The sequence below is a fragment of the Metschnikowia bicuspidata genome (assembly GCF_001664035.1).
Source record: "Metschnikowia bicuspidata var. bicuspidata NRRL YB-4993 chromosome Unknown METBIscaffold_1, whole genome shotgun sequence".
In the NCBI taxonomy this organism is placed as follows: Eukaryota; Fungi; Ascomycota; class Pichiomycetes; order Serinales; family Metschnikowiaceae; genus Metschnikowia; species Metschnikowia bicuspidata.
In genome coordinates this window covers 994,535-1,005,132 of record NW_017387731.1, presented here as the reverse complement: position 1 = coordinate 1,005,132, position 10,598 = coordinate 994,535, and the positions used below count along the sequence as shown (strand labels likewise).

Genomic DNA, 10,598 nt, shown 5'->3' with positions numbered 1-10,598 from the left:
TAACACTTTTTAGACATCGAGAATACGACAGATAGACTAGGCCTATCCACTAAGGCTGAACTATCTATAAACCGATCTACTCGTAGTTTAAGAGACAGCTCCAGGCTGTTTCATAATAAAAGATTATGTGCGTGTAATTCTATAACTTTTAGGCTCAATTTTACTTGAAGTTGACGATTCAACCAATAAAGTAATATAAGTTTAGTTGTATGTTGTCTTGATATAGTACTAAGCTTTAAGCTATAATTAAGAGGGACATACGGGCCTGAGGTGCGTACTTTGGAGCTGTTTTTATGTTTTTTGTTGTGAGTTTTCAAGGAAACATCATATTATAAGGTGTCTGTGTTCACTTTTTCAGATAAGCCCGCAGAAAAATTAGTTTGCTGCTCCCTATGGTTCATGCAACTTCACATTGATATTTTTCAGGCGTCTTATGAAATATCTTGACCATGGAATCTAGATCTAAGGACACTTAATTTAAAACATTGACATTGTGTTAGAGCCCTAGGTTGTTTTTATGATTCGTTCGCTTCTTTTCAACAGCACATAACAAAACTCAGATTTGAATTAAACAAAAGACCTTTGGAAGGAATACTGTTGCGTATGAAAGCTCGAACACATTCTTCCATGACGTGACTCGTCGAGTTTTAGTTGCTAATTTTCATTTTTATACCATGTTCGAATTGATGTTACGTTTGCTTCTGGTGGCTTGACAACCTTTGGGAATTGGAATAGCTCATAACTACAAATCTTCATAGCTCAACCTCTTGCATTTTTTGCAAACAAAACTCATATGCTTATGTGTCAGGGTCTAATCCTGTCAATTTACACGGTGAGGTTTTTTCAACATTTGTACTTTTTCAGTGCATTTCGTTCCCAAGTCAGCGTTATCATCAGTTAAAGACCAAGCCTTTGGGCTGTCAATAAAAAACATTCCTCGATATACTACGACTTAGCATACATGCTTGATAAACCCTTTCAGCGAAATTAAACATTTCTTCGATATACTATTCTTTCCAAATCTTCCCGCCAGCTTTAGTTCAGATTTATGTTTAGTCCTAAGATACATTAATGGATGGCCATATACCAAAGTTTCTAAATAGCCGTATTGAAAAGAGACACGGCGGCGAGATCTGAAACTACATGACGGTATTTTCGAAACTTGAACTTGATATTAAAGTAATCACGTGAAGTGAAGGTTCTTGCTGGATCAACAAGTGCAACTGTCATACTTTTTTACCTCAATGTCAGATCAGTCATTACTTCTTTTGAAAGCACACTGTAAACACTGTAAACCGTGAGGCTTTTCAAGATTCCGCCTACGTCACACCCAGGCTTCTTGAAAGCATTATAGTTTTCAAAAGTTCGAGAATCTATTCTCTAGAATAGTCATGTAGCCTTCAGTGCTGGTTCGGGCCTGTTTCTACGCAGATCTTATGGACGAGGTTAATTGTATAATATCATGAGATGATCCATGGCCTATCGACTAAACTCTACCTGTTCACTCACTTAATGCCAGAACCACTGCACTCTGCCAACTCCTCCACTGTGGCTCGAAAGGGGTATCAACGCCCAGATGGCCATTGGAGTGTACTCAGCACAGTAACTCATATCCATCAATTGCCAGATCTGGAACTTTGAGTTATGATTTTATATATTTTTTTCTTCAAATATAGATAACATACTATTCTGGAGATTACTCGGCTCAAGAACACAGTGGCCGCGAAGCAATTAATACACTTGTTCTCCAATTGTGAGCCATCTTTCAATTTTTTCTGCCGCTCAGCATATGTATACCTCCACATGGCATAGATGTTTTAGATTTTCACAATATGGCAAGGCGCTTCGGTTGTAAACATTGAGTATTCCTGCTCACGCTCCAGTCCATTGCCGTTATACTTTCCAATAAAACCGTTTGATTTTGTGAGATTAATCTGATCAAAAAAGGATTTGTGAAACGAGAGCTAGAAAAGGGAAATCAATGAAAAAGAAATCGGAAAGAAGATACGAAAGAAATCGCACTATGCTGGAGCCTCGTGTCAAGAGACATGTCGCACATAGATTCCTAGTGCGTATATTATCAGAGCTAGCATCTTCACCAGGCACTGAGACTTGAGATAGTGCGCCGTTACAATCCACCACATATGGAGCCACCAAAAAAAACAAAAAATGAGAAGAAAGAATAAGACTCTCTATATATTTGTAACTGCTTGACGCCACATCAGCACAGACCCATTCCACACCAAGCGACCACCCATGAGCTGGTGGCGGGCTCCAGTCACGTGACCCACCCGCCGCCGCGGTGAGGGGCAACAAGCACCGATCACCATGCTGAGACCTTTCTTCTTCACTACAAAACATACAGAAAATGGCCGACAGATACTCGTTCTCGTTGACGACATTTTCGCCAAGGTACGTTTCCCCTCCGTCATGCCCAGCGTTCTCGCCACATTTTACTAACGTTTTCCTAGCGGCAAATTGGTCCAGATCGAGTATGCGTTAAACGCCGTAAAACAGGGTGTCACCACCATTGGTATCAAATCCGCCAGCGGCGTCGTTTTGGCGACCGAGCGCAAACTGAACTCCACCTTGGTCAAAAACGACTGCAACGCCAAAGTTGAGATGATCACACCCGACATTGCCATGACCTATTCGGGCATGGGCCCCGACTTCCGTGTACTTGTAGACCGCGCCCGGAAATTGGCCCACACCAACTACAAACGTGTGTACAACGAATACCCGCCAGTCAAAATCATGGTCCAAGAGCTCGCCAAGGTGATGCAGGAATCGACGCAGTCGGGCGGAATCCGCCCGTTTGGCGTGTCGTTGTTGGTGGGCGGCTACGACCTGCACTCAGACAAATACCAGTTGTACCAGGTCGATCCCTCGGGCAGCTATTTCCCTTGGAAGGCCACTGCGATCGGCAAAACCGCGGTTTCTGCCAAGACGTTCTTGGAAAAGCGCTGGAATGAGGACTTGGAGTTGGAGGACGTGATCCACGTGGCGCTTCTTGCATTGAAGGAGTCTGTGGACGGCGAGTTGACGGGCGAGAACTTGGACATTTCCGTGATCAGCGATCCGCAGGACCATTTGTTGGGCTTCAAAGGCACCGATGTTCCCGGGCCGCGGGTCAAGAATTTGTCCGCGGAGGAGATAAACGACAGGCTAGATGCTTTGTAGGCGTCGGGCGCTTTTCAACACAGCCTGTTCTAAGATAAAGGTGCATCGTTGTCGAAAGCGGCACTGATGAGCTGCTACTGAGAGTGAGAACCAAAGGCTCGAGAGCCGTGGTTCGTGATTATAAGAATACTGGGCTCATGCAGGCGAGAAACTGACATCTTGCCTTGCCGTTATGTTTGCACGTGCTCGACAAATAAGTGGACTCACGTCCCCAAAACAAATCGCGTACGGTTCGAGAATACTTGATACGATCCTAGTCCCTGGCCGCACTAGGCTACGCGAAGAGAACATAGAAAAATATAAGTTGCCATACAAACACCCGGTATGTCATAAGTCGGATAATCAGACATCCATGACAGACCTCATTATTGAAGAAGCTGCAGGAAGCCACACATGTAGCATTGGAGCTCGTGTTCTCTAACGACGTGATGTCGTTTGACCACTTCATACAGCGCTTCGACAAAATTTAGGTCACGCGTGTCTCATTCACAATGAACACCTCATATTGCTGATTTATTTCTTCTTCGTGTGGTCTATGGTGCTCCCTATCCCTGGTTATCTGAGTATGCCACAACTTTAATATTCAATTCATATGATTTTCAAGCAATTTCTTCTAATTTCTCGATCACTGCTTCATTTTTGAATTCATATGAATGTTCATTGGTTTGCTAATGCTTCTTATTCTCGAGAACCTATAACTTTGTCTCCTTCTCCATGCTGGAGGTATCTGGGTTTGATATCCTATAAACTCTCATTGACAAGTTGAGCAAAAGACTTTCCAAACCTATCTTGCAGATACCCATTGTGACGTATTTGTAGTATTCGAATGTTGGCATTTCATTCATCTGAACAACTGATGACTATCCATATAGTTTCTTGTATGAGTGGCTCGAAGCATCTAGTATTTTTTCATAAGATTCTGGCACTATTCGGCTGAACAACAATCGTTTCTTCAAAACGCTACAGAGTTCCATGAGTAAATAGCTGGAGATTTTATATTGAATATTTAGACACATTTTCGGTTTGGCCTTTTCTCATATCTCAGAAGTAATTTATAATTTTCGTGAGTTTGACTTGTTTCATACACAGTTGACACCATTACCATTAGACACGAGTGGCCGTCATAATCTTGTTGTGGGCCAGCAAACTCTTCCGAGAGTTCTGTGAACTAATGAGAGTCGAAAAAGATTTTACAAATTTATGTGGCTCGAAACCATCACGCGTTTTTTTAAGACTTGAGGTATTTTAGGGTATTTTGTGTGACCTAGAGTACATATTTATTGACGATGTTTTCAATACCGTCGACCTGCGCTTAAAAGATTTTTTTCACTCTTTGAATGTTGTTCGGCAATTAAGACATTTTGGGTCTCTTGCTGCTTTAATCTTAATAATCCCATTACTCGTAATTTCTGAAATCTCGATAAATATGAGGTCTGATCTCGTCTTCTCTCTGTGGCAGATCCAGAATGAGAATAGAGGACATTCAAACTTAGCTTTGGAAGCAAGTTGGTGGGCCAGAGTCCAAAGCCCGGTATTTGTGTATTTTCCTATTCAGACATACCCTTCCACCCTTTATTCTGGGTGTATGCAAACAGTGGTCTGTATATCTGTGCATACAAAGTGAACGCGCTGACAACTTTTTAGCCCGAAAGATTATTGTGTTTGAGTTCTGGATGTATTCTTTTGAATGGAACAGAACCCACACTTTCTATACCTTCACACGTCTTTGTGATGATTGGGAGATGCGTCAAGGAAACATATGTCGATGAACTTCAATTCAGCGCCGCTTTAGAACTTAAACCAAAAAAAGGCTATCACTTACTCATCTAGCTCATACTCTGCGTCTCTCTTGCGTGGTCTACTAGAGCTTGAACATGGTCATTGAGACATTTGAAAATGGATATAGTAGCATCATCTGAGTTAGACTTCCAATTTCGAGAAAATATTGAGCAAACGCATTCCGAAATCTCTGATATGCAGATTTATTACAAACTGGGGGTGAGAGTCTACATGCAAAAGTGTTAAAGGCATCTAGAATTTTGCTATTTTTTTGATTTTGAGATATAGCTCAATCCATGCCAATATGAGATGCTTTATTTGGTTAAAGATAGTTTTTGCCTAGCATAGTGTATTTGCACATGCATTAGAAATAAGAAATTCAACCAAGAATAGATTCGTCTTCATCAGCCTTCGCTTCTTTGTGATAAACGAGGCTACAGTTGCTTCACCACAGAAAAATTAGAATGACCTGAATATATGCTTTTAGTGTGGAGTTTAGAATTCGGAACCGCAATTTCACAGCAATTTTCTCATCATTGAATTTATACATCAGTTTCTTCAAATTCGAGAGTTCAATTCTGACAAATTTTGAATTTATTGTGGCCTTTAGTTCCAAGCTGACGGTCAAGCGGAGCTGTTTTTTTTATGAACACTCTCTTTTGAACGGCAATAAGCTAAAATGGATTTCTCTCCACCCAAGAAGTTAATGTAGACATATGAGCGGAGATTCTCCCATATAGAGACTTGTAAAACACGGGGAATTTAGGCTGGTGCAAGGCTCAATGTCATAGATTTCGCATGTACTTATAATTGTATAACGTTTAATCAATGAGAAACATGCTTGTCAGTCGAAGGGGTTTTTGGGTTATGGTTTGAGAAGTTTTACTTGAACTCCAAGCGGAAAAAAGGGCAATTTTAAGTTCTTTTTCTGAAATTCTCCGCCTTAGCTTAAGTCATCTCTCCTCTTTGGATGTCTCCTTGTTGCTCTGGAAGTCCAATGCGTCAATGTCAAGACCTGACTGAAGTCCCGATGAAGGGCTTCACCGGATCTTTGAGGCTTTGCCATTTGAATCCTCGATCTCAACGTCCCGCTGTCTCTCTGAAACTGCTATTGATCTGTTTCCAAAGCACGATTTCGAACTTATTCTGCTCGTTCATCACCTCCGTCTCTCCGGCTCACTTTTCTGCTGCTCACTTTCATGACTGCTGGCATGCTTATGACCGCCCAGAACATGACGTCCACAATGTCACCAAGTGATCTTGTATGCCTCCTTTGGGCATTCGCCTTGTCGCTTCTGCTCACTTGCGTTTTTATCAATGTTAAATCTATCTGCAAACACACTGTACAAGTGCACTCGCCCGGTACGCCCAGGCATGGCGCCGCATTGATTTCTCCGGAGCACCAGCACTATTGTACTCCGATTTTTTTTGGTAGATTATCAACGTATCATTATCTGTCTTTCCTGAGATTTTGCAACTTACCCGATGGCTCGGCCAAATAGTTTGGTTAAACGGATCGGCTGTCTACTCCAAACACATTTTTCCGGCTGCGCACAAATTTGCAATGCCTCTTTCGTGACGATACTTATATCTGGTGACAGCGTGCAAGTCTTGAGCCGAGATTGAGGAGACACTTGTGTACGAAGTGAGCCTTAATTTTTGGCGGGAGGAAATACATGCTGCTTGTTTCTTTTTTTTTTTCTGTTCTTTTGAAGGCAAAACCATATTTTTTTTGCTGGATTCATATGATTCGAGGAGCAAAACTATATAAATAAAATATATGAAAAACCTTGAATTAGCTCCCGGCTACGTACCAATGTCTTAGCTCGGCCTGTCTACTTTCGCTAGTCGCGGCCTGGACGGTCCTCATGGCCCGTATCTGTTTACGTATTGAATCTTACGTCATCGACTCCTAGGATAGGTCTCCTGTAGTAGTCGCTTCAACTCAGATAGTTGTAGCGGACTCAAAAAGAGCCTTCTTCCTGCAACTTCGCCACGCCTTCTAGTGTATATCTAAAAATCGTGGTGACGAACCAATTTAATTTTGTTCAGTTCTCTAAAGAGTTGTCGGCTGGGCCAATATTGAGTTCAGCTCATGGGCTTGGAAACTTTTAGCTCTTGGCACCAGTAATTGGATGTTCCACAGTATCGGATATATGACAGATGTTGGACTGTGGCAATCATCAGTGGCGGTTGTAGTATGGAGACCTGATTTGAGGTGTTTTTTGATTTTGTTTTGCTTTGCCTTCAATCATGCTTTCAGTCATGCTCATGATTCTGCTTTAATTCTGCTTTAATTTTGATTCAATTTTGCTTTGATTCTGCTTATAATTTTGCTTTAATTCTGTTTTGATTCTGCTTTAATTTTGTTTTAATTTGGCTTTAATTCTGCTTTAATTTTGTTTTAATTCTGCTTCAATTTTCCTTTAATTCAACTTTAATTCTGCTTCAAATCTGCTTTAATCTGCTTCAATCTGCTTCACTTCTGCTTTGGTTTTGCTTTAATTTTGCTCTTCCTTTACTTTTGCTTGATTGGTGTACCGGGCCACCCCAGTCTGGCTGTCTGGTTCTAGACACGATGGCGGGAATCTTGAATTTCTTTATACTTTTCTTGAACTTTCTAAAACGTCAAAAATACAACCAGTTATATGGTTAGACAATGTCAGATCTCAAGTTGAAATTAGATAGACGGCGCGAAGCGCCGGATGCCTGCCGAAGGGAACGGGAGGGCCACTAGTTATCTTATTTATAACGTGATAGTTGAGCTTAAAGAAATTTATAGAGTTGGGTCAAGATACGCTGATGTTTGTGGCTCGGACATTTATCTCTTTTCATTCTGGAACTTTAGTTTTTATGCTCCCATGGATATCAAAAAATCTAAGCTAAAGCTGGATTTCTATCTAGACAAGATAAGAAACAAGGAATGTCCAGATATACTTGACTGGGGTCAAAACCTCAACAAAGAATACGTTGCTCATTGTACTACTCGAGGTTATCCCAACTACCATTCATTTGTGTCTAATCAGGGCGAACAGGAGTGCAGGGACTTCACGGAACATAGGATTATGTACTATTTGATCACCAGGCTTGTAAAGAAAATTGAAGGCTACCCAGAAATCTGCACCAAAAACTCAAAACGCAACCCGCGATTCGTAGACAGCAAAGGTGAAAGCAAACGACCCAGGAAGGTCTGGAATAAAAACCTCAAGGGAGACAGTAGGCTCAAATGAGCGGGCAGGGCCGGAACCGAAGATGTGAAGCAGAAGGGGCCGGCCGTCGGTCTGGGGTGTCACTCCAAGGGCCGCGACGAGCGTCGGCGAGATAAAAAATATACGTGATCCCTGATCCCAGTATGTAACAGAGCGGAACGGCCGTGGAGCAATTACAGCCGGTGAACATTAAGAGAAAGTAGCTGCCTCGGGCTCGACTTTCGAGTTAGAAACGATGGCAGCTGCTTCTGCCGGGGTGCAATCAGCACGACGGAAACGGGATAAGGGAGTGGCCATGCGGTCTGTGAAGCGGGCGACCAGGGATGGCGATAGCAAGATGCCACCATTGGGCATCGAGGGCCTTGAAAAACCGAAAATACGATGGGCTTGTCTTGTAGAGTCCGGCAAGCACCGTAGCAATAGCGGACGTAAACAATGCACCCTTCTGTATGAAAAGCTCATAGACGGACGCGAGCTCGGTTTCCACAAACGGTAAGGTACCCAGTGTGCGAAGGACATCCACAAAAATTGGCAGTTCGACCGAATCCGGCGAAGTTGTGACCTGAAAGAGCGAAAAGCGACTCGATCCGGCCAGTCCTTATTCTCAGCAGCTCGCAAAATAGCAGATTATAACGCAAATTCGTTGAAACGGGGGTTGTGTCGGATCTGCGGGGCTAAGAAGGCAGCAAACGCCGACCTGGATAGGAAGTCAACGCGTGAGAGGTTATACATCATTGGTCTGCGACCTGTTGGAGAGGTTCGTGACCATGCACGCCGAATACCCTTTGAGGGTAGATAAAGCAGGATCGAAAGAGCGGCTGCAAACAAATATGAGTCTAACGAGCATGCCAAGTGTAAATCAAGACACACACAAATTGGTAGAGTTATCCAAGGGGCTCGAAGATGAGTCAAGAGGCGCAGAAAGGGATTGCGCTGGTGCAGAAAGAAATTGCGCTGGTGCAGAAAGTCCAGCACTAACATCAAGAGCGTGGGTGAGGTTCAGAACGTTGGTTATGGGACGGGCCAAGCTTTCAATGCGCCTCCACTGAGTAGAATCCCTTTTGGGAAAGAGACGACGGAAACCAGTCCGTGGAAGCCGGAAGAAACGGCGGAGGGTATGGCGGAGGACAAAAAACAGGAGCCCAAAGAAGAAGCGTCAAAGGACTGAGAAAACGCCGCGTATAAGCGGGATGAACAAAGGAAGTGCAACGACTCCGAGACGGTGGAACAAGGGGTCATCCGTATTCCTGGAGTGGTGAGACCATGTTGTGTAATACATGATTAAAGATGGCATTATGTGTGTGAACAAAGGTGAACGTATCATCGTAAATGACATAGGAAGAGTGTTCCGCCGGGAACGCAGCCTTCACAGAATATACTCCCGATGGAGCGAGAGCTGCGAAATGATCAGAGGGGATCTGAAGCGGTACGGCCAGATACGGCAAACCAAGGGCGTTGGTGGCCCGGCTGAGGGCTTGAAAATGAGCCCGTAAGTAGTAAATCGGGACAACCCAAAGCATGCCACGGTAAGAGTGGACACTGCCCCGGATGCAGTCACCATAATCTCGGGGGCAGAAGGCGACTGGAGCCACTGGTTGTTAACGAACTCCATGATAGGGGCTTCACGGGACACAGGGGTGATGTCTTCCTATTTGATCACTTGTCATTTCACGTGAATTGCTAGACCAACACCATATTTCACAGGCAATCTGATATTGATCATTTCAGATGTGAAACTAAGCTGGGACCTAGATTTGAATACTTGGAAGGCGGGAGAGCCACAGCTGTTGGCCATGTTGTATTCAGGATATGGTTTGATGTCATCGATGGTAGCAACCGGGATGTCAGTAGTAGGAAGCACGGACATGGCAGGTGCCGGGTTCTCTGCAATCTGCCCCGCGGCCCTTTCCGGCCAACATCCCGTCCAAGCGTCTTGCAAACCATCATTCACGGTTTCCAAGATGTAATTCTCATTTTTCAAACTGTCCTTCACGTTTCCCAAACCATTTTGTTTTCCACACAATTTTTCACGTTTTCCAAGCTGTATTTCACGTTTTCCAAACCATTTTTCAAGTTTTTCCAAACCATTTTTCAAGTTTTTCCAAACCGTATTTCACGTTTTCCAAACCATTTTGTTTTCCAAACCATTTCCTTTTCCAAACCATTTCTCACGCTCCAAACTGTCTTTCACGTCTTCCAAAACTGTCTTTCACGTCTTCCCAAGCTGTATTTCATGTTTTCCAGGCCAGTTTTCACGTCTTCCATACAGATTTCACGCTTTCCAAACCGTATTTCACGTTTTCCAAACCAACATTCAATTTCTTCCAACATTCAAGTTCTTCCAACATTCAAGTTCTTCCAACATTCAAGTTCTTCCAACATTCAAGTTCTTCCAACATTCAAGTTCTTCCAACATTCAAGTTCTTCCAA

General features: G+C 43.2%; 5 protein-coding genes across 5 annotated transcripts; 2 read left to right on the top strand and 3 right to left on the bottom strand.

The window, feature by feature from the left end:
• Nucleotides 1-1,790: 1,790 nt before the first annotated feature.
• METBIDRAFT_96054 (uncharacterized protein) lies at nt 1,791-2,492 on the bottom strand. The gene has a single exon (XM_018859420.1). The coding sequence runs from the start codon at nt 2,359-2,361 to the stop codon at nt 1,939-1,941; it is 423 nt and encodes a 140-aa protein (XP_018713469.1). The 5' UTR covers nt 2,362-2,492; the 3' UTR covers nt 1,791-1,938.
• Nucleotides 2,369-3,180, top strand: PRE8 (proteasome core particle subunit alpha 2; the record flags this gene model as incomplete). Its single annotated transcript, XM_018858480.1, has 2 exons — nt 2,369-2,412; nt 2,472-3,180. 2 exons carry the CDS (start codon nt 2,369-2,371, stop codon nt 3,178-3,180), a joined length of 753 nt encoding a protein of 250 aa, XP_018713468.1.
• A 4,440-nt stretch (nt 3,181-7,620) lies between these two features.
• METBIDRAFT_96030 (uncharacterized protein) lies at nt 7,621-8,296 on the top strand. Its single transcript, XM_018859417.1, has one exon. The coding sequence runs from the start codon at nt 7,665-7,667 to the stop codon at nt 8,187-8,189; it is 525 nt and encodes a 174-aa protein (XP_018713467.1). The 5' UTR covers nt 7,621-7,664; the 3' UTR covers nt 8,190-8,296.
• Nucleotides 8,297-8,730: 434 nt separating this feature from the next.
• On the bottom strand, nt 8,731-9,276 carry METBIDRAFT_96032 (uncharacterized protein). The gene has a single exon (XM_018859418.1). It carries the CDS (start codon nt 9,147-9,149, stop codon nt 8,796-8,798), a length of 354 nt encoding a protein of 117 aa, XP_018713466.1. The 5' UTR covers nt 9,150-9,276; the 3' UTR covers nt 8,731-8,795.
• On the bottom strand, nt 9,277-9,825 carry METBIDRAFT_96033 (uncharacterized protein). The gene has a single exon (XM_018859419.1). It carries the CDS (start codon nt 9,686-9,688, stop codon nt 9,404-9,406), a length of 285 nt encoding a protein of 94 aa, XP_018713465.1. The 5' UTR covers nt 9,689-9,825; the 3' UTR covers nt 9,277-9,403.
• Nucleotides 9,826-10,598: the final 773 nt, after the last annotated feature.